The sequence below is a fragment of the Sciurus vulgaris genome (genome assembly GCF_902686455.1).
Source record: "Sciurus vulgaris genome assembly, chromosome: 8".
NCBI classification, from domain to species: Eukaryota; Metazoa; Chordata; class Mammalia; order Rodentia; family Sciuridae; genus Sciurus; species Sciurus vulgaris.
The window spans coordinates 51,050,846-51,078,828 of NC_136468.1; the positions used below are offsets into that span (position 1 = coordinate 51,050,846).

Here is a 27,983-nt window from a genome sequence, read left to right on the forward strand (position 1 = left end):
ACATGTCAAAATGTTTTGATGTCAAACTAATGTATAGTCTTCATACATTGGCTAATATATAAGCATTATTGGCTGAATAGTAATGCTTTTGTTTCATTTTTTTAAATAGGACGGAGAAGTGAGGAGGGAAGGTATAATTGAGATTAGAAGTACTAGGTTAAAATCAGGAATTTTTCAAGTAATATACTATAGATAGAATAGAAATAGATACCTGAGTATTTTGGGAAATAAACAGATTATAACCAGAGCCTATCTTATTATTGGGGTAAGAAATGCCAATAATAATTCTAAAATATACTGCCCAATAGTAATATTTGTAATATTTAAAGAACATAGGTATCATATGAAAATTTGAGGCTTTGACATCCTATAATAACAGAATACATTAAATTTCAGCATAGACCATATAGCCAACTAATTTTGTATCTTTGGGCAGATCATCTCTTTAAGTTTTAGCTTTTTATTTGTAAAATAGGACCACTATTATTAAGTGTTCTCACTTGGTTCATAGTGCAAGAGGAATTCAGTTATACATTGGATATTAAATCACTTTGGAAACCATAGAGTACTGGCTTCATGTAAGATAATGATAACACTGGTGATATCTTAATGACTCACCATAAACATCTCATTAGCCTGCTGCTTCACAGTTCTTTGGATATATTTTATTAACCAGAAGTGACATTCCAGATATGTTTTTACAGGCATTCCTAAGATAAATTGTTAAATGTTTTAAGTGGTGTTGGAATATTAGTAAGTCTTACAATATTGTTGAGGAAAAGAAAGAATAAATAATTTCTGTAATCCTCCAGAGTCTCTATACTCCTTTCACAAACTAATGGAGAAGATTACAGAGCTAGACATCACTTGAATCCAGCCCTTTAATTCCAACTTTAGAACAATTTATATCATACTTAAGATTTTTTTTTAAAAATACTGTGTATTTAAGTGCAGAACATGTAGATGTAACCCTTTTATATGATGGCACCATACTTCTTTTTTCTTTTTCAGATAATACTAATATACATATACTCCAGGATGCCCAATTTTTTATTGCTTACAAGATATTATGCGAGGTCTGTAGTGAATCCAGTACTCACTTTGCAACACTTACAGCAAGGATGTTAATAGCTTTGGATAGTAAGAAATGCCATTAAAAATATTTTTAATTAATCAAATAACATGTTCATACCTGAAATTAGTCTGATACAACGCTTTTAAAATGATGCATTATTAAGAAATGGTAAGTTTTTCTATTATAAAATGAAAATCAAAACCACCTAAGGCAAGATTGGCTTATCTCTTTATAACATGTTAATTTTGTTGAAAAATAACAAACACTGCCCTGACCTCAGAATTAAGATTCTTCTGTTATAAAATGGATTTAATATTTAATTACTCTTTTTAGTAAGTCATCTAATCTCTCCCACCTTTATCTTTCTGTAACAGTAGGACTATTATCACCTACATCTCAGTGGTGTAAATTTTGAAAGTACTTCATATTTTTTTAATTTTTTTTTAGTTGTAGTTGGACACAATACCTTTGTTCATTTTTTATGTGGTGCTGAGAATCAAACCCAGTGCCTCACACATGCTAGGCAAGCGATCTACCACTGAGCCACACTCCCAGTTCTAGTACTTCATATTTTTGAAAGGCATTTTTATCATTACAATACATATACATTTTTAAAAATTGTTTGCTGTGTCCATTAACAAAACTTTTATTAACAAATGAGGTACTTAGCCAACACTAATGAAAATTATAAAAATCCAGATGTAATACTGAAAAGTGTTGGGCTGGGGTTATAGTTCAGTTGGTAGAGTGCTTACCTAGCACACATGAGGCACTGGGTTTGATCCTCAGCCCCACATAAAAATTAATAAATAACATAAAGGTATTGTGTCCATCTACAACTAAAAATCTTTTTAAAAAAAGTGTCACGTATCAGAGTTAGTAGTCTACTTTTCCATCTTCATTTTCAAACAGGTGTTTCTACTACCTCTTTTTTTTCTTTTTTGCCAGGTGGTTAGATGAACGTCATGCACAGTCCCACTTTATTCCAGCTTTATTCCGACCTTCTCCACTTGAGCGAATAAAAACTAATGTCATAAATCCTGCATATGCTACAGAATCAGGTCAGGCAGAAAACTCACTACATATGGGCTATAGTGCATTAGAAATAAAGAGTAAAATGTTAGCCCTAGAGAAAGCAGATACCTGTATTTACAACCCCTTGTTTGGATCAGATCTTCAATATACAAATCGGGTAAGAGTTGAATTTTGGCTTTGGTTTCAAAAGACATTTCATGTCAAGTGTAATTTTTTTCTGAGATACATATATCTATTATTAATTGTAAAGATTAAGATGACATCCATGCTCTATTTATATACATTAATGTCAATTATTTAAAGCTCTTAAGGAGTTTTTGTTTTATTTCCCCTTTCTAGGTAGATAAAGTGGTAATAAATCCATACTTTGGTCTAGGAGCTCCAGACTACTCAAAAATCCAAATTCCCAAACAGGAAAAATGGCAAAGAAGCATGAGCAGTGTCACAGAAGACAAGTACTTTTTTAGTTTTACTCCATAAACTATGTTACAGTGTTAAAGTGTTGTTTAAAATCATACTGTGCTATAATTTTGCAGACTAGTTATTATTTAATTTGTATTAAATTAAATACTGCTTGGTGATATGTAACTGCTTGGTGATATGTAACTTTCATAGGTGTGTCACATTTGTTTTGAAACAATTTCAATTTAAACACTGCTATTTGTATTTTTAAAATTTCTTTTTAATAATTAGAGAACGACAATGGGTAGATGATTTTCCTCTCCATCGAAGCGCCTGTGAAGGAGATTCAGAATTACTAACCCGTCTTCTCAATGAGAGATTTTCAGTCAACCAATTAGATAGTGACCACTGGGCACCCATTCATTACGCATGCTGGTAAATGAATTACTTATTCTTTTATTTTTAGAGAGAATAAATTCTTAGTTTTAAATATTAATATATCTTATAAAAAAACTATTCTCATTCTAGATACTTTTTCTCCACCATGGTTGCCTTCTGGGCTTTCTATTTTGATCATTTGATTATTGTGTATGTGCCACTGTTCAGAATTGCAAGGTCTGACCCATAGGAAAAGTACTACCTCTGTTATTGGGGAATGTCAAGTCTTATAATATAGTTAATAACTAGTAAATGTCACTGTCAAGCCTAAGATTCCTTATTTAACCTCGCAGTTTCTATTGATTCGTATTGGGTTTATGTTGTGTTAGTTTGTCCTCATTATAAAGTTTGTATGTGATAACAATGTAGATCTTGCCTCATGTTAGGAAAGTATCCTTTTAATTCTTTGGGAAACTGGTATCAGAAACCTTCATTAGAATCACAACCTTCTGTTTTATTAGATGTGAGGATTTGAAAAGAATTGAAGTGAGCTCTTAACACTACTTGCCCCAGGTAGCTCTTGCTCTCCTACTCTTTTCACATAATACTACTTCCCCTTAGCTGGGCTGAGTTTTCAGTATTAGTGGCTATAGTGAACAGAATGCCCATTGCTTCAAAAGAACATAATCATACCATTTTTCTATGAGAAAGTTATTTTTGACCTGTTGTTTAAAGTGAAGTATCGCATTACTTACTAACTGTTAAATGTCCACAAATATCTTAACTGTGTCCTATTAAGCAAGAAACTTCACATATATGCATCTTAGTTCATTTATTTATATATAAAATACAATAACTAGATCATTTCTAGAGTCAATCCAATTCAAAATTATTTTGGTTTCTCTAATTCTAATATTTTTGATCAAGTATCTAAATTTAGTTGGTTTTAAAATATTTTTTTCTCTTTCCTTATAAATAAGCTCTTTTCTATAAATTCGCTCTTACGTTTTCAATTTGGAAAACGTTTAAATTTATATTTAGGGTTATGCCAAATCATGCTTAATTGATCTACTAGTTGTTGCTTCGGATTACCAATAAATATTTTTTATATAAACAATACTAAAAGAAATTGCATGCTTTACCTGGAGATAAACAAAAGAGGTAGAGAATATTGATCCAACTCCAAACAGATACCCTGTGGAATTGGGAAAGGCCAAGCAACGAATTGTAGTTTATGGCAGGAGATTATATTTTTCTCTAATAAAAGAATGGTAGTAATTTCAACTACCTATTACATGAAAGCACTAGTTTAGCATTTAACGTGCTTTGGAGGGTATCTCAGTCTTAATCCCAACTGTTATATCTAAAAGTATGACCATTGGCAAGTTACTTAACATCTTTAAGGGTCTGTTTCCTTATATATAGGATAGACTTCCAAATGGTACTTTTCCTAAGATTAAAAAGGAAAATACAGGACTGAGGTATAACTCAGTGGTAGAACACTTGCCTAGCATGCTGAGGTTCAGTCCCCAGCACTATCTCAAAAAAGATAAATGAAGATTAGGGTTCTTTGAGGGCACATAATAAGCACTTAATAGAAGTTGGCTTTTATTAAATATTGTTGGAGCTGGGGTGATAGAGTATATGCTTATTTGCATGCATACACAAGCATCCCCCCCAACAAAAGAAAAAAGAATGAAAGAAAAAAATGTTAAAATGTAAATATGTTGGTGTCTCATTTTAAAACTTATTAAGCTATAGTATTTTTAATTGCAGCTTCTTATTAATAGAGTGCACCAAGGAAAAGAGATTTAGTCTTTGATAAAATTAACTTTTTGTCAGCCAGAAATAATGATCGTTAATACACCAGCCATAGTATGGGTCACCTTGAAATATTTGTAATCAGATGCATGATTTGATTGTTGTGAATTTGAAAAAGAATATTTTGTTAAGAATTTAAATTACTTTATTTTGGAATATATGCTTATTCAGTAATTGGCCCAGTAATCTAGGAGGGGACACTGAGCTATCTCAGCATACAGAGTGGGATTTGTTCCAGTCTTTATAAGGTTAGACAGTGGTTTACCTCCTCTTGATCTGTTGTCTCATCTTTAAAATGAGGGTATTTGCCGGGCATGGTGATGTAGACTTGTAATCCCAGCAGCTCAGGAAACTGAGGCAGGAGGGTCACAAGTTTGAGGCCAGCCTCACCAACTAAGCGAGGCCCTAAGCAACTTAGTGAGATGCTGTCTCAAAATAAAACAAAAAAATTAAAAAAGAAAAATAAGAAAAAAAAAAGCTGGGGATATGGTTCAGTAGTTAAGAACCCCTTGGTTCAATCCCTGGTACCAAAATAAATGAAAAATAGTAAAATAAAATGAAGCCAAGCACACTGACCCATTCCTATAATCTCAGTGAATTGGGAGACTGTGACAGGAGAATTGTAAATTCCAAGCCAACCTCAACAACTTAGTGAAGCCCTGAGCAACTTAGCAAGACCATCTCAAAATAAAAACTAAAAAATTGGACTGGGGATGTGGCTCAGTGGTTAAGCACCTTTAGGTTCAATCCCAGGTACCAAAAATAAATAAGTAAATGAAATGATAGTTTTGATTAGATAAGTAGTTTTCAAACTTTTTGGTCTTAGGACTTGTTTTCCTTTTAAAAACATATAGGATCCCCAAAGAGCTTTTGTTTATGTGGAATTAATCCAGTGCTATTTAGTGCATTAGAAACAAAAGCAGAAAAATAGCCTAAATTTATATTAATGTATTTTAAAATAATAAACGTATTAGCATAATATAAGTTTGTTAAAAATGCCATATTTTCTAAAATAAAAAATTAATGAAAAGAGTGACATTGTTTTACAGTCTTACAAATCTCTTTGCTGTCTTAGTTATTAAGTGTATTGCAAAACATGTCACATAGCTTCTAGAAAACTTCATACTATACTAATAAGAAAATGATAATGAAAGGGGCAAATAATATCTTGTATTATTATGAAAATATTGACCTAGAAGACATCCTAAACATTTTTTCAGTGGCCCTAATCATGGATTTCTGGATCACTTTTGAGGACCATTTAATTAGATTACCCCTAGGATTGCTCAAAACTGTTAAAATTCCTCAGATAGTGATTAGACACCTACATACTATTCTTTAATTTCTAGAATCACCATTTTCACTCCACATGGTAAATGTGTCATCCACTTGTAAATGTCTCATAACCCATATTCTGTCACCTCTTTACCCTTTCTATGCCAGACCCTCTGTTTTGTATCAAATCAGTTTTTCTTTCTCTGATAGTACTTTTAGGCTTTAGGTCATTGCCAGAAAGTATTTTTAGAACTATGATGATATGGCTCACTACAAATTATTCCATCTGATTTCATTTGGATTTTCACTGTAGCTTAGCTGTCTATTCTCTTTGCTTCATTCCTTCTCTCAGCCTTTTGGTCCTCCCCTACAAACTATTCTAAAACTTTCTATCCCTAAATACATAAATGCTCACTATTTTCATTCTCAGCTTTCATAACTCCCTGTATTGTTTCACCCCCCTATTTTCAAAGAAAGTTGAAAGCAGAAATGTACTTCATTATATCTAATGATAAGTTTTTGTTTTCAATCCATTTCCTGTATCATAAGATAGGCATGTTGGGGCTGGGGGTATAGCTCAGTTGGTAGAGTGCCTGCCTTGCAAGCACAAGGCCCTGGGTTCAATCCTCAGCACCCACCCCCCCAAAAAAAAAAAAAAAAAAAAAAAAAGATAGGCACGTGAAAATCATTCGTGTTCCCCATTCAGATCACTATTTCCTTTTTCACACTTCCTTTGCTCTTACCTTCATATATGTTTCTCTGTCCCTCCCTGTAAAGAACATTAATTTGAGCTTGCTACCTATTCTGTTTCTTTCCTTCCTTTCAAAGCCACTTCAAAAAGGTGAATGGGCCACATCCTTTCTGTGTCACAGTCTTGATATATATCCTTTACCTTCTATGAGTTTTTAATTTCTTTCCCTGCTCTGCATACTGTTGACCATCCCTTTATTCTAAGAACAAATTGGAGTTGCAAGAGTGTAATGAAACTTTAGTAAAGGTTAACGTAAATGCCAGATTTATCATTAATCTATCACTATTGTTATTAAGGAAATATTGGCCTCTGTTCTATGATCCAAGCATGTGTAGTAGCATGGAAACCAAGATTCAGAAACCAGATTCTGTCTCTGGATAGTAACCATGAGACCTTGGACATGTTACTTAAATGGCTTCAAGCTTCATTTTTCTCATGCTGCCAATTCATGTTTGTATTTATTATTTTATTACTGCTTCTGAAATTGTTCCCTCATTATCTTTTCCTGAAAGGCTGTTTTTCAAGATACATTTGATGATCTAAGATGATCATCTTTCTCTAAATTCTCTCTCAGAAAGATTTTATCTTAATAGTACCTTAATAGTAATTCATTTCAGTTAAATGATTTTACATAATCTGGATGGATATTCTAAGCCTTTGCCTCCCTCCTGAGTACCAATCCTGCATTATCAATTGCCTGCTTAGCAGTTATTCATACATCTTTTGTGCATAAGGCACTTTGGAGAATGCAGTGACACTGTCTTTACCCTTAATGAACTTCCAGGGTGATAGAAGACGTGTATAAATAAGAAGGATATCAGTTAAAATGAAATGAGTCCCATAAAAGTTAACAAAAATAAAATGCTAAAATATATTAGGAATACAGAGAAATTTATCCTAAACTGTTTCAAAGGATTAGTAGAATTTAACCTGAACAAAATTAGGAAGAGGAGAAGAGCAAGATAAGGATAGCAGAGAACACCAGCAAATGTCACAAGAATAAGAAAGGATAGGATACAAGCGACCAGTTCAGAGTATAGGAAAACCATAGGGTTTGTGAAGGGGGGATAAAGCTCCGGGCAAATCAGGTCAATTCCAATATGTATTGTTTTTCCTTTATCTAAAACCAAATTTCCCTTTCACATTCTCTCTTTCCATCCTCTTCTTTCTAAACAACAGATTACTTTTCACCATTGCTTCAGATTGCAGCGTTTCATAAGTCTTTGGCTCTGAGATGTTGACTCACTATGTCCGGCACATGCTTTGTACTCTTCTGAGACCTTGCTTTGCTTACTCCTTTCCCCCCCAAAATATTTTACCTCCCTTTAACACTTCTTACGTTCTTTCTTATTTCAAATCTGTTCAAATTGTTCTTTCAAAATAGTTCTTTGTGTTTCCTGAAAACAAAAATCATTCATCTTCTCCAATGTTTTAAAGAATTAAATATATACTATTTTGATTTGACAATTTTTTGGTTTTTGGTTTTTTTTTTTTTGGGGGGGGGGGTCAGGTACAAGGGATTAAACCCAGGGATGTTCTACTTCTGAGCCACATCTCCAGTCCTTTTTACTTTTTATTTTGACACAGGGTCTTGTTAAGTTGCTCAGGGCCTCACTGAGGTGCTGAGGCTGGCCTTGAGCTGGTGATCCTCCTGCCTCAGCTTCCCAAGTCACTGGGTTTACAAGCATGCACCACGACACCCAGCCGATTTGACAATCGTGAAGTTCCTTTTTTGTTGTTATCCTAAATTCTTTCTTAAATCTAACAGTATTATATTATTTATCCATGTTAATGTCTTACCTCTCTGATTAATTATAAACCCCTCAGAGCAAACACCATGTATCATATCTTTGTGTCTTCCACATAGTCTAATGTAGCACCCACGTATAGGATTGTCTTTGGGCCTCTTTTATAATTCATGGTCAGGCCTAAATGTAAAACATTCCTATAGGATTATTTATGACTTTCTGATTCTAAACTTTTTTTTTTATTTTTTTCATTTTTTTATCCTGGGGATTGAACTCAGGGTCTCACATAAATGCTGAGCACATGCTCTACCACTATGCTGTACCCCCAGTATAATTTTAACTAAAAATTATGTCTTCCTAATTTATAACTTTTGTATTTTGTATGGAGTGTTTTCCATCTTCTGCTCTATCTTATATTTGATTATATTTTCTCTCAATTGATCAGAAATAGAATTGAGCCAATATAATTGATTAAAAAATCCCTAAGCATGAGCAGCATTTTTTGTCAGTGTTTTGATCCATTAGTACTTAGCTCTCTGTCCTAGAAAAGCCTTAGGTTTCTTTGAGATATTAGCTGAATTTGGTATTTTTTAAACATTCCAGATGATTTTTTTAGTTAAGTTTCATTTTTTTGTAGGTATGGAAAAGTGGAGGCCACTCGTATATTATTAGAGAAAGGAAAGTGCAATCCAAACCTTTTAAATGGACAGCTGAGTTCTCCTCTTCATTTTGCTGCTGGAGGAGGACATGCTGAAATAGTACAGATTCTCCTAAACCATCCAGAAGTTGACAGAGTAAGTTATTTCCCTGATTTTTTTCTCCCAAGCAGTAAATAACATGTAATGACACTGAAATATTCATTGTACACTTGAGAGGTTGACTGAAAAATGAAAACAAATTTTACTTTATAAAATAAGTGATATTTATGTATGAGCTGTGCTTTTGAGCATACATTTTAAATGTTTTTTATTATGGCAAAATATACTTCAGGTAAAATGTATAATTTTAATTATGTATAAGTGCACAGTTCAGTGGTATTAAGTACATTCTCACATTATGGTACAACCATTACCCCATCCTTTACCAGAATCAGAAAATTTTACCTCTTTTCGTTTTATATTCTATTTCCCAAAAAATGTCTTAAAAGGGGAAAAAAAAAAAAAATAGATGTTCTAGCTATATGATTCTGAAGGGGAAAATAAAACAATAACAAAACCTATGTTATATCTGTATCAGAACTTTTAAAAATCAATAACCCCTTTGATTAGTGCTTTCAATCTTTTAACTTTGGCAGTGGTTTAAGTATACAATATGTACTAAGTATGGTTAATATTTACTTAGTACTTTGCATGAGTCTGTTTTTATGAAATTTTGATTAATTGAATGTTTTCCCTTAGAAAACAATTTGTAAAGTCTTTTTTCCTTCCCTCCCCAACATTTTTAGCACATAACAGACCAACAAGGAAGATCCCCATTAAATATTTGTGAAGAAAACAAACAGAACAACTGGGAAGAAGCAGCAAAATTGTTGAAGGAAGCCGTTAACAAGCCAGTAAGAATTATATTTATAGAGTCAAACATAGTTTTTAAGTTGTTAGATAATTTGAGGATCTGTGGCAAGAGTGAAAGGATTTAAGCTTGGATGACTTTACTACTATAAAATTTATATATTAAATTTGTTGTCATTCTTAACATTTGAAATTTTTGGGGGGTGATAGGGTACTGGAGATTGAACCCAGGAGCACTCAACCACTGAACCATGTGCCCAAGCCTTTTTTTAATATTTTATTTTCCAACAGGGTTTTGCTAAGTTGCTGAGGCTAGCTTTGAACTCGTGATCCTCCTCCCTCAGCCTCCCAAGTCGCTGGGATTATAGGCATTGCCACTGTGCCTGGCTAAACATGTATTTTTGCATAACCAAATGAAAATTGGAAAAATAAAACTTTCAATACAATTAATCTATTTTGGGGACTGGGATCGTAGTTCAGCGATAGAGTGCATGCTTAGAAGGCACAAGACCTTGGATTTAATCCCTTTCACCAAAAAAACAAAAAACCTAATCTCCAGTATAATCTCTACATGCATCATTTAACAACAGGGATTTACTCTGAGAAATGCATTATTAGGCAATTTTATTATTATGTGAACATCATAAAGTGTATTTACAAAAACCTTGATGGCATAGCCTTTTATATACCTAGGATATATGTTATATAGCATCATGTATGTGGTTCTGTCATTAACGTTCGGTGATGCATGAATGTAACTTGATGTGTTGATTAAAATAGTTCTAATTTATTGAAGTATATTCCTGTACTTAGATCTTCTAAACAACATTTTATATTTGTAAATAACAGCATTGCATATTATTTATTAATTTAGTCTCAGCAAGTTAGTGAAAACTCATTTCCCCCTCACAAAAGTTGATTTAAGTGATTTCCTGGCTCTTTTTCTTCTATTTCAACCTAGCCTTCCCATCTAATTATACCCAAAATAAACTGATAAATCTAATGACAAACACCCATGACTGTTGAGGAATATTGTATTACAAAGAATAAAATTTAATTTATACTCAGCATCGAGAAGAGGGCTAGGGTGTAGTTCATCAGTAGAGCACTTGGTTAGCACATGCAAAGCCCTGAGGTTCAATTCCCAGCCCCACAGACTAACAAACAAAACAAAACAAAAGCAAGAATGGAAAGGAATTAACAGTTAGAAGAAATTGTTATTCCTCAAAGTTATAGTGATTGTAAAACTATCATTAATTTAAAAACTGGAAACTTCCAGACCAGGGTACAAAGGTTTATACCAACACATGTAACTGATATGCCTGAGCCTTTCTAGACATTAACCATCAACCAGTTAATAAATATTTATTTAGCATATCTGTGAGTCTAACACCATGAAATACTCCTGAAAATAGTAAGGAGCACATAATCTCTGACATTAGGAAATATTGCACAGACTCATCACATATACACATTTTGTCAAAATACTATTCCAAGACTATAAGACAGAGACAAGAAATGATAAACAGTAGAGACATCCTCATGTTACACTTCATTATAATTAATTTTCTAACTATATAGTTACAACACATTTTTATTTCTGGCATAATTTTCATATTTTTGAATGGATAAGAGAAATCAGGTACTTCAATCTAAAATGAATTGGCCTAGAAGTTACTTGGTAGCATCAGCGCTTCCTGTAACACTTCTGTCTGGGTTTTCTGAATTAAAGAAAGGAAGTTAGCTCAGAATTTATTGTTCCACAACTTTTACCTCTACAACCTTTCATTATAGACTTCTCAGTACAAGTTATTGCTGCTGTGCATATATCTTCAGTATGATTTTTGACCCACTAGACTTGCTAGGTAGGTACTTGACTAAAACTGGATTCAGTAACCAAGTCTCATCTCCCATATATTTACATTGTACATTAACAACTCTGAAACATCCTCCCAGAAGAATTTGAATTTTAAAGAACCATTTTGTTAGTTGCCAAAATTTATTTGACAGGGAACATTCAGAAGAAAATAATTTAGAAAATATAAATAATGGAAGTAAAATGTTTTTAAATATTGTCAACAAGTTCTCATTTGAGGCAGTTTTCTGATATTTTCTTTGTTAGAAATCTACACTATAAGACAGGAAGTTGAAAGTAAAGTGTCTTATTGGATTGCGATAGGTAATTTTTAAGTCATTTGCCTTATTTATCATTCTTTGTCCTAGTATGAAAAAGTTCGAATATACAGAATGGATGGATCATACCGTTCTGTAGAACTGAAGCATGGAAATAATACCACAGTACAGCAGATAATGGAAGGAATGCGTCTCTCTCAAGAAACTCAGCAGTATTTCACTATTTGGATCTGTTCAGAAAACCTTAGTAAGATAGTTTTTATTTTATTGTTTAAACCCATTATTCCTTTTTGTAAATGAGTTGATAAAATATTTATATTGACTTTAAATTTTGAAATAATGCCATGTTCTTCTCTTTTATATAAATTATTAGTGTTCAAACTGTAGAGACAGGTGAGCCCCTAGGGCCTACCTCCTTCATTCAAAACATTTTGTAAGTAGTAAAAACCAAAAATTTTCTTCTCTGGTAATGACATTTGATCCAAGTGCCATTAAATGTAATGTTCATATAACTCTCTCAAAATAATCTAGATGTTCTTTTTTTTTTTTTTACATTAGTTTTCTGGCCAACCTTTCTTGTTAACATCAAGTTAATGTGTGTGTATAAATACATATATATACATTTTCCCCTCAAAAGATTGCAAACAGGTAAAGGACTTTAATTGATTGATATGATTATCTAATGGTTTAATTGTATCTTTTTTTTTTTTTTGCTGTGCTGGGGATTGAACCCAGGGCCTTGTGCTTTCGAGGCAAGCACTCTACCAACTGAGCTATCTCCTTAGCCCCTTAATCGTATCTTTTTAACACCAAATTTTATTTATTATGATATAATTAAGTAGACTTTAATGGAATTGAGAATTTCATGCACACTTGAGGAATTTTACACACAAATTATTTTTATAATTATATCCTTAAAAACAAGCAGTTATCTGCAAATTGCGTAATAATAATGATTAAATAGTGACTTAAATTTAGACTTTTAATTTTTATTTATTCAGTGTCCATAGTTTAGTACAAGGTATTTATGCATTGATATAATTGATTTATTTTTTATATTGTCATTTATAAAAGGAAAGATGTTTTTCAGGCCTTCAGCTCAAGCCTTATCATAAACCCTTGCAACATGTCCGTGACTGGCCAGAAATACTTGCTGAGTTGACTAATTTGGATCCCCAAAGAGAATCACCACAGCTTTTCCTAAGAAGAGATGTAAGACTTCCTTTGGAAGTTGAAAAGAAGGTTCGTTTAGAAATCTTTTTATAGTTATTTAAATGCACAAAATGTTAGGTTCCTATTACAGGCACTTTAGGCAGAAATTGTGTCGTTCCTATACCAGAGGGTTTTACTTCTATTTTTCTGTTCATTAGTTATATCATTGTGGTGATTGGTAGTTTCATTTGGTCTACTTACAAAATTCTTGGTTGATAGTTTGTTCCTTTCTATTCCACTATCTTTTTTCTTTATATATTTTTATATATATATACATATATATATATGTATATATATATATATTTAGTTGACAGTGGACCTTTATTTTATTTATTTACTTATTTATTTTTATGCAGTGCTGAGAATCAAACCCAGTTCCTTGCACCTGGTAGGCAAGCACTCTGCCACTGAGCCACAACCCCAGCCCTTTATTCCATTATCTTAAAGAATTTTTTTAAAAATTGTTTTTTTTTTAACAAGAGAACAATAAACACATTTATTAATATGGAAGTAAACTGAATGAAAGGAAACTCAAAGCAGTAGCTTAGAACTCTTGCTTAAATAGCATTTTTCTTATAGAAAAGTGGAAAGCTATCCCCCCAAAAAAATAGCAATTGGATGAAACAGTTTATACAGAAAATAATTTTCTTTGAATAGTTAGGAAGTAGTGTCAGAGATAAATTTTAAAAAGGGCTAATCAGTTATGTAAATTTTGATGGGAGAGAACACTGAAAAACAAAACATTGCTGAAAAACTAAGACAGACCTGAATATCTAGAAAGACATTCCCATGTTCAAGGAAGGGAATATTTAATATTGGTGAGCTGTCAATACTAGCATAGTCATCTACAGGTTTAGTACAACCCATAATAAAATTCCACAGCCTTTTTTACAGAATGTAAAAGGCGATCTTTAAATTAATATGTTGTTGCATAGGACCTCAAATAGACAAAACAGTCTTGTAGAGAGAAGGATAGACTTAGGAGATTCACATTTTCCAATTTCAAACTATGCTGCTACAAAGGTCAGGTAATCAAAGCATTATAGTACTAGTCTAGCATATAGACTAATGAAATAGAATTGGGAGTTCAGAAATAAACCCATATATATGTGACCAGTTGGTTTTTGACAAGGGTGCCAAAATAGTCTCTTCAACAGGTAGTTTTTAGACAACTGAGAAATTGGAACACATGGCAAGTAATATGTAAAATGGAACAACCACATGGAAAACAGTTTGGTGATGCTTCAGAAACTTAAGCATGATTTACCATAGGTTCTTGCAGTTTCACTTTTAGGTATATAAGGTAAAAGAATTGAAAACAGAGACAGAAACAGATATTTATATTTCATTGTTCATTGCAGCCTTATTTATAATAGCTAAAAAAGTGAAAACAACCTAAGTGACCAGTAGATGAGTTTTCAAATAAAATGTGGTATATACATACAACAGAATATTATTTGTTGTTAAAAAAGGGATGAGGTTCTGGTATATGCTACAACAGGGATGAATCTTGAAAACATTATATTAAGTAAAATAAACCAGACCAAAAAAGACTACTATTGTATGATTCCACTTAACATTAGATAACCTGGAAAAGGCAAATTCATAAACAGAAAATAGATCAGAGTTTACTAGAGGTATTGGTGGGGGAGCTGAGAGGGTTTTTGCTTGTTGGTTTTGCTGGGGTGGTGTTATTGGTTTGTTTGGTTGGCTGGTTGGTTTCTTTTGAGGTGCTAGGGATCAAACCCAAGGCCTTGTACATGCTAACATGTACTCTGCCACTTAGCTATACCTCCAGCCCCACTCATTCTTAATGATTATAAGAGTTTCTATTTAGTGTGATGTAAAAGCTGTGGAGTTGGTGGTGATAGTAGCATGAATTTTGAATGTAATCAGTGCCATTTAATTATTCACTTAAATGGTTAAAATGACAAATTTTATGTATAGTACCACAATTTTTAAAAATGTATTCTATAAAATTCACAAGTAATCTAAGTATACCCAATCTACCTTCACAGTCATATAATATTTTAAAAGTTGGTAGAAGGAGCATTAATGATAATATTGGATGATAAGCGAATGCATAATTAAACTGTAAAATAAGTGGACCCAATTAAAAGGATGCAAGGCTTAATAAATTCTTAACAGCAAATCCAGAATATCATGATCATCTGGTACAATATTTTTGTCCTTTCACTCATTGTATAATTGAGAAATTCCTATTTGTACCATCTGAAAAATAAAAGAATTGTATTTACTGGTCAGCATCATTCTTTTAGAATGAAAATAGCTTGATTTCACTAGAAATGAACAGATGTTGATTATAACTCATTTAAGATACAGAGGATTGTATATGTTGTTATCTGTTCAGACTCTTCTAATGCACTGTCAGTTATTATCAGAAAAATAAGTTTCCTTCAGTCTTTCAGCATTTCATTTTGAGAAATTAAACTGCATAGGAAAGTTGAAAAGTGATTACAGTTCACATCATATTCCATCCATTTGACTCACTAATTGTTAATTTTTTGCCACATTTGCTTTATCTCTTTTTCCTTTGTGAAGTATTTTAAATTGAGTTTGCAGATATCATGGCACATCCCTATTTATTTTGGTATGCATTTCCTAAGGACACACCTACATACCACAATATCATTTTCAACCCAATAAAATTAATATTTACATAATAACAGCTAATTTCCAAATTCATATTTTTCTCAATTATTTCAAGAAGTCTTTTAAATCCTTTTACCTGCAAGGACTAGTCAAGGTTCATATTTTATATTTGACTCTGTCTTTAGTTTGTTAGGTTAAAATGGTCTTCCTTTTTTTTTTTTTTTTTTCATTAAATTGTTTCAGTTTTTATATATTACGTAAAGTATTATAAGATAGAAAAATAGAATTATTTGCCAGGGACAGTGGCACAAGCCTGTAATTGAAGCATCCCAGGAGGCTGAAGCAGGAGGATCATGAGTTCACAGCCAGCCTCAACAATTTATTGACGCCCTAAGCAACTCAGTGAGACTCTGTCTCTAAATAAAATACAAAAATGGGCTGGGGGTCTTGAGCTTAATCGTATTGCATTTGCCTAGCATGTGTGAGGTGCTGGGTTCAATTCTCAGCACCACATATAAATGAATGAATTGAATTGAATTGAAGAATAGAATAGAATAAAGGTCCATTGACAACTTTAAAAAATGGGGCTCAGATTATGACTCAGTGGTTAAGTACCCCTGAGTTCAATCTCCAGTATCAAAAAAAAAAAAAAAAAGAAACAAAAGAGAAAATATTTACCATAAGGAGTTGGAGTTATTGTGCTATATTTGTAAATACTTTTAAGTATTCATTCCGAATTTTTATAATTGATCATTGTTTACAAGTAAACTGTATTCTATAGTCTAGCAAGTCTTAATCTTTATAAATCTTATGGAAAGATTTTTTTAACTTTTTAGAAAAACTTTGCTTTTAATGTTATTCATAAGTACAAAAATCTTTATTCAAATAGTATTAAAAATGCCTCCTTTAAGACAAGCTTTTTGGGGGGGAGTTACCAGGGATTGAACTCTGGGGCACTCAACCACTGAGCCACATCCCCAGCCCTATTTTGTATTTTATTTAGAGACAGGGTCTGACTGAGTTGCTTAGCGCCTCGCCATTGCTGAGGCTGGCTTGAACTCATGATCTTCCTGTCTCAGCCTCCTGAGCCACTGGAATTTCAGACCTGCACCACCATGCCCAGCTTAAGACAAGCTTTTTAAAGTACATTTGTCCTTCTAGGAATTTATGCACTTCTTTTTATCTTCTTTGTGGTTCACTAGTATAGTGTATAAATCGTAGATAATAGAAAACTGTATTATGAATATGTTTAGGTAAAATTGTGCTAGAGTTTATAGATATCCATAAACTGAAGGTAATATTATTAGATGGTCAATCAAGGGTTAGCAGACTACAGCCATGATCATATCCTGTCTGCTGCCTATTTTTGTGTAACCTGAAAGCTAAGAATGCATATTTATATTTTATGATGGTTAAAAAAATTAAAGAATAATATTTCACCTCATATGAATATTTTATGGAATTCAAAATCAGTATCTGTACAAAAAGTTGTGTGCCACACCACTTGTTGAAGTTTTTCCTGCGACCGCTTTTATTCTATAACAAAAAACTTGAGTAGTTGCAACAGAGATTATATGGCTCACAAAGCTTAAAATATTACTGTCTAGCCCTTATGAAAAGTTTGTACAGCTCCTACTCTAAAGCAATAACAGCTCATTTATATATAAATATGCAATTTTGCTTTTTCTTTATTAGACAGTGACAAGTTATATATTTTTAAAAGGAAATTATAACCTGATAAAGAAATTATACTTTTTCTTTTAAGATTGAAGACCCACTAGCTATTCTTATTCTCTTTGATGAAGCCAGATATAATTTATTGAAGGGCTTTTATACAGCTCCTGATGCTAAACTGATAACATTGGCAAGCCTACTGTTGCAAATAGTGTATGGAAATTATGAAAGTAAGAAACACAAACAAGGTTTCCTAAAGTAAGTATTTTTTATTTATTTAATTTTTAAATTTTTACAGACTGCGTTTTGATTCATTGTACACAAATGGGGTACAACTTTTCATTTCTATGGTTGTACACGATGTAGAGTCATACCTTTTGTGTCATCATACATGTATATAGGGTAATAATATCTGTCTCAATCCACACTATCTTTCCTTCCCTACACTCTCCCACCCCATTTCCCTCTACACAATCCAAAGTTCCTCTATTCTTCTCTTAACCTCCCCCGCCACCAAGTAAGTAAGTAAGTATTTAATACAGTGTTTGGTCTTGTGCTATGCTGAAGATTCTGTTTAACCAACAGAATTTTAAAATGTTATTAGGAAATTTTTTATACATTGATTTGAAATTAAATAATACAAAAACAGAATGACAGTGAAAACAAACCCCAACTACCATATTAAAGCATTCTCAAAATTTTATTTTCCAAAGTTATTTTTCTTATATTTGATTTTTATTTTGATATACCTCATATTTATATTTTTTATTTATCTTTCTTTACTATATGTTTAAATGAGTTCACTAAAACCTGACTTGAATAAGTAGTTAAAAAATTTTATAAGGCAGATACACTAAGGCATCCTACCACAAAAACTAAAATTGTGTTCAGTCTTTCAGAGAATACAGTGAGATTTGAGCACATCTAAAGTTTGCTTATTGTGTTTTTCAATTTTCAAAAACATTTTCTGGTTATTGAAAGAAGAAACATTTCTCTGTGTTGATAATGTTAAGATTCTGACTTTTTGCCACAACTTTGAACTCTTAAAATTTTTGGAGTTCTCTAATTTTTAAAACAATATTTTTTTTGCTTAAAAGTTGTGTTATTTAAAGTCATCTGTTACAGAGGAATTATTGTATTTTAGCTACAAAAGATGACTTAATTAAAGGATGTTTGCATGTGTGCTTACAGTGAAGAAAATCTAAAATCCATCGTACCTGTTACCAAACTGAAAAGTAAGGCACCTCACTGGACAAATCGAATTCTTCATGAATATAAGGTAAGCTATTTAATAGAAATAAAAAGACATTTCATAGCCTACTTGATATTTTGTTAGTGTTATTAATGTTTTAAATATAGGTGTAGTAAATTCATAGTCCTGAAATTTTAAATGGATCTTTTTAGTTCACAATGCCTGAAACTGAAAGTAACGATTTAGTAATAGTAGAGTCTTTTACATCTATGTGCTGAAGACTGTGGTAAAGAATGGGAATAAAATTTTGAAATAATATATTATCCCTGCTCATGAGGCACTTAAAATTAATGGAATAGACTAATAATATTTTTAGACCTCAGTTTATTTTTTAAAATACTAAGATTATAAAAAGAAAAAATACTCTTGGGATCGTGTGCCATAATTTCATTCTTCAGGGGAAAACCTTGATTTTGGAAAAAATTAGTTGCCCTGTTTGGATTATCAAACTTATAATTCTCCTTTCACGTCTCTCTTATTTGTAATTGTTTTTAGAATCTTAGTACAAGTGAAGGTGTCAGTAAAGAAATGCATCACCTGCAGCGCATGTTCTTACAGAATTGTTGGGAAATTCCTACCTATGGAGCAGCTTTTTTCACAGGACAGATATTTACAAAAGCAAGCCCCAGCAATCATAAAGTCATCCCTGTGTATGTAGGAGTGAATATAAAAGGACTTCATCTGCTCAACATGGAAACTAAGGTAGATTTTTCAGCTATTTTTGACCAGTTGCATCATATAACAAGTAAAATAATTTTACCAACCTATGTGAAGAATCTAGAAATAGCATATATATATATATATAGAGAGAGAGAGAGAGAGAAAGAGAGAATATATATACACATAGTGTATATATACACATAAAACTGCTTATTGAAGTTTCATTCATTGCAAATGATGCTGGGGGTGGGGGTGACTAAATGACTTCCAGTAGGGAGTTTTAACACTAATTGAATGCATCCCTGATTTAGAATACCTTTAAGCCTTAGGTATACATAATATTTTTGTGTAGAACAACATATTTACACGGTATATTTAGTGAAAATGGTGCCGAACCACATGTAATATACTACAATTGGTGTAAAAATGAAAGATGACTATCTTTACCTAAATACATATTATGTATGCATAAAAAGGTCATTTGACACTTTTTTGAGAAGGGACACATGTAATTGTGAACTGGAGTTAGAATATATATATAGATATATACCTATCTTAGTTCAGGCTATTATAACAAAGTACCATAGACTGGCTTATAAAGAATAGAAATTTATTTCTCAATTCTGAAAGCTGAAAGTTGGAGATCAGGGCAGCAGTATGGTCAACAAGGGCTCTGCCCTCATGACCAAATTATCTTCCAAAGGCTATATTTCCACTACCATGTAGGGGTTAAAGTTTCAACATAGGAATTTGGAAACAGAAATTCATTCCATAATAACACCATCTTATAACATTAAAGTTTTTAACTATGTGATTATACTAACCTGTTTTAAAAATCAAGTAGTTTTAAATGGAAAGTGCAGAATTAAAAAAGAAAAAATATATTTGACACAGGGCTTCATTTTGAAAATTAGGATTAGTTATAAGAAACTTTTGGGGGATATAAATGAAGCTTGGAAGGGTTTATGAACAATCATTAGAACATTAAAGAGCTCTTCAGTCAGAAATTTGTTACTATATGGTACATACATCTTTTTATAATCAAAGTCATTATGATTTAAAATACAGGATTGTCAGTTGTTTTTAACACTTTATACATTTAAGCAAACAAAAATCAAATCTAATTTGTTAACTCAGATTTGTCAAGAATAGACCATTTTCCAAATCAGTTAATGTAAAACTAAGCTTATGTATTTTAAAAACACATTTTACACTGGGAAATGTCCCAATTTTTATATCTTTATTATGATAATCACATAACTTCCTAAATTATCCCAGTCATGCCTATTTCATATTAACTCAGGATCATCCTTATGGGCAGCATTATTTAATGAAGCTGTTAGATAAACCTGTGGATGGAAATAGAGAGTATGTAGGGAAATAGAGCAGAATAAAGTCTGATTTCAATTACTGACCTGAGTTTGATTTCTTGAAGTTCCTTATAAGTCAGCTTGCTTTTGGGTTATTTGTTTATTTTCTATTAAAACTATTTTGCTGGTCTGGGACTGAACCTCAGGGGCAGAGTACTTGCCTAGCATGTGTGAGGCATTGGGTTAGATCCTTAGCACCACATAAAAATGAACAAATAAAGGCATTCTGTCCACCTACAACTACAAAAAAATGTTTTAAAAAACTATTTTGCTTATATAAAATACACTACTGCTTATAAACTTATAGCACTTTTCTGTTTCACTTCTAAACTTGTTAAATGGAGAAATTACCCTTTCTATTTCAAGAAATTTTTCCGTTGCTATTTACATAGAGCATGTTATACCAACATTTACAAGTTTTTTTTCATAGAAATGAATGGTACTGATGTAAATGTGATGCTGTGCAATTTCTCTGAGCTGCATTTTATGTTTGACCTTTGATAGCATTACAAGTTCAGGCAACAAAAGAAGTTTATATAGTGTTCAAATGGTATTTAGCAATATCTTTTTGTTGTTGTTACCAGGACTTGAACTCAGGGGTACTTGACCACTGAGCCACATTCCCCATCCCTGTTTTGTATTTTATTTAGAGACAGGGTCTCACTGAGTCGCTTAGCACCTTGCTTTTGATGAGGCTGGCTTTGAACTCTCAGTTCTCCTGCCTCAGCCTCCCAAGCTGCTGGGATTAAGGCATGCATCACCATGCCTGGTTTAGCAGTATCTTAAAACATTCATATTGTGAATAACATTCTGGTCCAGTAGTTGAATAAGTACAATAGCAGTAGTTGACAGAATGATAGCTATATTATTAATTAACAAACTACTTTTTAAGATAATATGTTCAACTTCTAGAAAAATAAATAGGAATGCTGTCCTTGAGTATATAAAAAAATGATTGAACCAAACTTGTTTTCTGTCCCTGCATAAGCCACTGATAAATGTATGGCACCTTCAAAAGCTTTAAGATGATTACATTTTCCAGTTATCAAAGACAGAAACAACCAACTTGTCCTCAGTTGTCTTAGATTCAGCACGATGTGCTGTGCTTGAATGTGACAATGGTTTATTAAAATAAACACCTTCATCTGCAAAAATACCTTCATTTGAATTTAAAAACACCAAGTGGGATACCTTAGCCTCAGATTAATTCTCAGGAAAAAACCCACAGAATACAGCTGTTTTTTATATCAATTACTTCTACCTTCTATGTCTTCTTTCTCTTTGAAATAATGAAAGTTGCCCATCAGAAAATATAACCCAGCCAATTTCACGTGCTTGTCAAAGACTTATCTGTTCTGCACTATCTTGTGGCTTAGTGTTTTACTGTAGTGGATGTGTTACATTCACAGCTGTACTATACTTGTTGATATGTCTTCAACCTTAATAAATGCCATTAGCACAAAGCAATAGATATCAGTTGGAATTGGTTGTTTAAACACCCACCTAGTACCATTCTACATAACCAGTTGTCAGTATGACTGTTTCTCCTCTCTGCTGATCATCTATGTGCTGTTCTGACTTTGCCTTTTTCTGCTCTCAATTGTCCCATTCAACTATTAGGATTTTTTTACTTCCCTCACTGAACATCGTGCGTGTCCTTTGTAAGTTTTACCTCCTAATGAGGACTTTTTTTCCCTTCTGGAGTAGACTGATCACTTACAATTATCTTTTGGACTCTGGCTTCTCCATTCCATTCAACTGTTGACTATTTGCGATCTCTCAAACATTCTTCCTCACTGCATGTTGTTCTTTAACAACAAAACTTTTATCTTTAACTTGTGGCCTCAGTAGTACTTTTGTTTGAAATCTGACCTCTGTATAATTGAAAGTTGCTGTACCAGAGCTGGGGACATAGCTCAGTTGGTAGAGTGCTTGCCTCACAAGCACAAGGCTATGGGTTCAATTCCCAGCACCACCAAAAGAAAAAGAAAAGAAAAGAAAAGAAAGTTGCTGTACCACAGTTATTTTTTTTTTTTTTCTGTATTTTAAACTGTTTGAGGCCATTTTAATGGACTGTTTTTTTTACTTTAGCTAAAGAAATTTCAAGTGATCTAAAAGATAATTGGTTTAAGGTATTATATTGTATCTTAACTCAGTGTTTCAGCCTGTACCTTGGTAAGTAGCACTTTACCATTTCCTATCGGGTATAGACATGAGTGTAGATAGCCTTTTTAAACAAGGGTTTTTTTATTATACATATTGTACACTCAAATAAATTAATTATACTTTGTTTTATTTATAGAGCCTTACTTTAAAAATGTCCTAAACCATTATCTTTTTGGCATATGCTTAGTTTATTATTTACAATCAATATTATAAGAAGTGCTCTTCATAGATTGCTAATGTTCCTAACCATTCATACATACATACATATATTGTGGTACTGGGGATTGAAACCTGAGACCCTCTACCTCTGAGCCAGCCCTTTTTTTTTTTTTTTTTTTTTTTTTTTTTTTTTGGTGGTGCTGGGGATTGAACCCAGGGCCTTGTGCATGCAAGGCAAGTACTACCAACTGAGCTATATCCCCAGCCCCACATATTTTGTTTTGAGACAGGGTCTCACTAAATTGCTGAGCCTGACCTTAAACTTGAGATCTTCCTGCCTCAACCTCACAAGTTGATGAAATTACAGGCATGCATCACACCTGACTTAAACTTATGTATTTTAGAGAATAGCATGAATACTTTCTTTGTATGCATATGGCCAAAGAATATATGTTTAGAACAATAAAACGCAAGTTACTACTAGGAGATAATTATTTAAAAATAATATCTCAAAGTAGTTAGAAGAATTTGAATTTACTCACCATTTAAAAAAATGATAAAATTCTAGGATGATAAATGTGCTAATTATCCTGTATTAATCACTATTCAATGTATATATGAATCAAAACATCACATTGTACCTCACAAATATGTACAGATATTATGGGTCAATCAAAAAAATTTTAAATAATTATATTGGATACCTACTTAAATACAGCATTGTTAGGAAAATTAAAGAATGGATTACTGTAACATTGATTTTTAAATAGTTGTTAAATTTATGAAGGATTTATTACTAATTTTTATAATTGTGCTTATTTAAGAGATCATTCTTAACCTTCAGAAAAAAAATTTTGCCGTACATTTCATTACCCTGATAAGTTGGGCATCTTTAAAAGAATATCATTGCTCCTGGGAGTCTGTCATCTAGGTTCTGTGCTGCAGGTGGTATGAGGTTAGCATGGGTGCTCTGAATAGACTATATGATGATACTCAAAACCATCATGTTTAGAACTGACTTGATACATGTGGACAGTAAGAGAAGACAGTTGTTGTTTTAATAGGTATTTTAATTAATACAGTGATTCCTAATTCTGTTGCAGGCTTTACTCATCAGTCTTAAGTATGGTTGTTTTATGTGGCAATTGGGAGATGTTGATACCTGTTTTCAGATCCATAGTATGGAGAATAAAATGAGCTTTATTGTACATACAAAACAGGTAAGTATTTATCAATTATTTTGAACTACACAGCGATATTATTTAAGGGTTTTTTGGGAGGGAGGTTTGGGTTTTCTTGTTTGTTTGTTGTTTGTTTGTTTGTTTGTTTTTGGCAGTGCTAGGGATTGAACCCAGGGCCTTGTGCATGTGAGGCAAGCACTCTACGAACTGAGCTATATCCTCAGTGATTTTTTATGTGACACAATCCATTCAACTTCAAGGAAAACCTTTAGAATTAGATGAAGTTTAAATATTTAAGGCCAGGGAAAAATGAATTTCTTTACTAAGCAAGGAAAATCAGAAAATTTATTTCAGTTTTATAACAATTAAGACCTTTATTATGCCATTTCTTTTAATTCTGATCCCTGTGTCTTCCACCAAGGTTTTAGGTAGTCCTTCCATTTTTTTCACTAGTATCTTACCTGAGTCACTGGTTATATCCACCAAGTCACTTCTTAAATCTCTTCAAAAATCCTGAGTAAATTCTCCCCAAGTTCAATTTCTTGACAGACTGCCTCTTAATGAGAAAGTTCCCTTTCAAGTTAGGTAGACAACTGTCCACTGCCATGTATGTGTATCCTTTAAACATTCTTGATTGTTTAATTTTACTTTGTAGGCTGGTCTGGTGGTAAAACTGTTAATGAAGTTAAATGGACAGTTAATGCCCTCTGAAAGAAATTCATGAAAGAAAAATCGCTGGTGTTCAAGCCATGTTTTGTAATGCAGAGTTTTTTTCCATGAAAGATTTCTTAAAATATTACTTTTAACAAGGCATTAGTCTCTTGTAATATATATATGTATATATATATATACTGTTACACTGTACAGAATCTGTACTTATGTTTGGTGTGTAATATACCAGTTAGTTTTATATGATATTCTTATAAGCTATTCTAATTTTTGAGAGAAACATAAAAAAAATCTAGATTGATAATCTGTATGATATTAGACAAAATAGTAAGCTTTGTAAAAAGTTATTTTTGGTAAATGGTAAAGAATTTGGAGTGGAATATGATGAAATTAAAATGTAGCTTTGGTACAGCTTTGTGTGTTATTTCAAAATATACTGAAAGTCAACATGCTTTGAATAAAGAAAATGTATTTTGTACTTGGACCATATACCACTGTTATTTAAAACATTTTTTGCAGTGTATAAACATTGCTCTATATGTTTTATAAAAGTTGCTAAAAGGTTTATCTAGTGTAAGGTGATGTTTCTTAAATTATTGTTCTCGAACCTCTTGCATTGTACTTACCTTGGTGCCTCTTAAAAACTTAAGAAGTAGTGGGGACTGAGAATATTGTCTTAAGGTTTGTTTTTTTTTTTCTGTTGAAATACTTCCAGACCCAGCAAGGAATTTATAATAAATTTGCATAATTACACTACTGTCCGATACAGAAGCACACACATACAGACACGCTTTTTTGGTGATAATCTCTGGATGTTAGTAATTACATTTGTTAAATACATAGTGTATGTTTATGAGTTGGCTTAATGGCTTATTTATATTGCCTTTACGTTATAGGAAGTAGATCACCAAATATCTGCTTATTTCCTTGAAGGGAATATTGATATCAGAAATGACGAGCCAGATAAATAATATACTATTTAAAGGCTAGAAACTATAGACCTTCTGTAAGACGTGGAAAATGACAAATCCCAAATAATGTGGCCTGAGAAGAGGGAGTGAGGAAGAAGTCAACATGTTGATAACATTGATCCTTTACCAATACATTCTTTCTCAATAAGGAGACAATCCCTAGAAAGAAAGCAAAGATCATCCAGTGGCATGACAATCCCTGGGGAGGAAATATCCATCAAAGCCTAGACTGGCAGTCTCTGGGAGGAAGCCAAAGCATTGATCCTTCCTGAAATAAATCCTTTCCCAGTGACAGTACAATGGGACCCTGAAGGGAAAAAGATAAATACTGAATGCTGACCCTCCATTAGATATGCTCTCAATAATTAAGTTACCTCTCAGTGTAACTATATAAGCACAGACTCCCACTTTGGCCAGGTGCTCATTTTCCACCGGGAAAGTGGGTCCATCAGATGTATGATTTCATTGCTAAATAAAAGCTGTGCTAATCCATGAAGTTTGCACTTGACTCCGTCCTTTTATGTTAACACCTCCAGTTGGGCATCATGGCATAACCTGTAATCCCATTTTTAAAGTTCAAGGCCAGCCTGGGCAATTTAGTGTGACCCCCCTGTCTAAAAAATATAACTCAGTGGTAAAGCCACCCATGTGCTCAATCCCCAATATGGGGGGGGGGGGGCAGTTTTCAAAATTAAAGTGAGAAAAAAATTGATCTTTATCTGCAAAGATAAATAAAACAATAATGGGGGGCTGGGGTTGTGGCTCAGCGGTAGAGCTCTTGCCTAGCACTGGGTTCGATCCTGGGTGCCACATGAAAATAGAGGTATTGCACCCATCTACAACTAAAAATATTCTTTAAAAGAAGATTTATTGGAAGGGCACCTAGATAGGTGGAAATTAGGAACTTATTCTCCCCATTGTTTAGATAATAGCTAACATTATGCCTGAGTTTGAAGCACTTATCGAATGTTAATCCATTTACTCCTCAAAACAATTACTATGAGGCAGATACTATTGATCCCATTTTACAGATAGGGAAAGCAGAGAAATAACTTGCCAAAGAGAATACAGTTAATATAAGTGATGGAGCTGAGATTCATATATCTAGGCGGTCTGACTCCAGAGTATAAATGAATCAGAAACATGATGTAAGATTATGTAAAAGCATGAGATATTTGTTTTGTGTTGTTTTAAAAGCTTAGGAGCCAAAGTTCCTACAGTGACATAAATGTTTTTATTTTTATATAATGTATAACTGAAGGCAATTTTGTATGGAGAGGCTTTGTTACTTCTATAAGGTGAAAAACTACATGGAAGAGTCAGAATTCAAAATCTGACAGTCTGGCTTCAGAATGGAGACATTATGCAAAACGAGGTAGCTGGAGAGACTTGTTTTTTAATAAAAGACCAAATTTTGAAAGCTATTGTGTTCCCTACCAGTGAGACCTTGGGGCCTTTAGAACTTCATTAGCTCAGATTTGCATATTGAAAGATCACCCTGGGGGCTGGGGTTCTTGCTGGGTGGTCGACCACTTACCTAGCACAGGTAAGGCACTGGGTTCAATCCTCAGCACCACATAAAAATAAATAAATAAAATTTTTTTAAAAAGATTACCCCGGGCTGGTGATGGCTAGAAGTGGTAGTTCTGAACACAAAGGTATGAGCCACCTCTGCCTAGCCTAAGGTAATGGCAATGGGCAGAAATGAATCAGTATTTTGAAAAACACATTGACCTTTTAGATATGGAAAATAAGAGGTAAGAATCTTGAATAATTCCCTTTTTTCTGTCCTGGGCAGCTGGGAAAATGGCACCACATACTGCCTAAGATAGGGAATGGAGGAGATTTTGAAAAATATGCTGAGTTCCTGGTGATGTGCAATAGGCAACAGAATTCCCAGGCTTAAAGCTCAAAGGTTTGTGGGGTGCCC

At 32.9% G+C, this 27,983-nt stretch overlaps 1 protein-coding gene across 1 annotated transcript; it reads left to right on the plus strand.

Annotated features, from left to right (window-relative positions):
- KRIT1 (KRIT1 ankyrin repeat containing) lies at positions 1 to 27,650 on the plus strand. The gene is made up of 12 exons (XM_079152092.1): positions 1 to 2,267; positions 2,450 to 2,565; positions 2,804 to 2,947; positions 9,123 to 9,279; positions 9,930 to 10,037; positions 12,217 to 12,373; positions 13,217 to 13,368; positions 17,717 to 17,883; positions 18,817 to 18,904; positions 19,373 to 19,579; positions 24,336 to 24,452; positions 25,069 to 27,650. Exons 1-12 carry the CDS (start codon positions 2,160 to 2,162, stop codon positions 25,135 to 25,137), a joined length of 1,590 nt encoding a protein of 529 aa, XP_079008218.1. The 5' UTR covers positions 1 to 2,159; the 3' UTR covers positions 25,138 to 27,650.
- The last annotated feature ends 333 nt before the right edge of the window (positions 27,651 to 27,983 follow it).

Coding starts and splice junctions, on each gene's coding strand:
- KRIT1 (XM_079152092.1), top strand. CDS start 2,160: ATGGGCTATAGTGCATTAGAAATAAAGAGTAAAATGTTAGCCCTAGAG. Junction 10,038..12,216: donor AGGAAGCCGTTAACAAGCCA/GTAAGAATTATA, acceptor TCTTTGTCCTAG/TATGAAAAAGTTCGAATATA. Junction 17,884..18,816: donor CACAAACAAGGTTTCCTAAA/GTAAGTATTTTT, acceptor GTGTGCTTACAG/TGAAGAAAATCTAAAATCCA.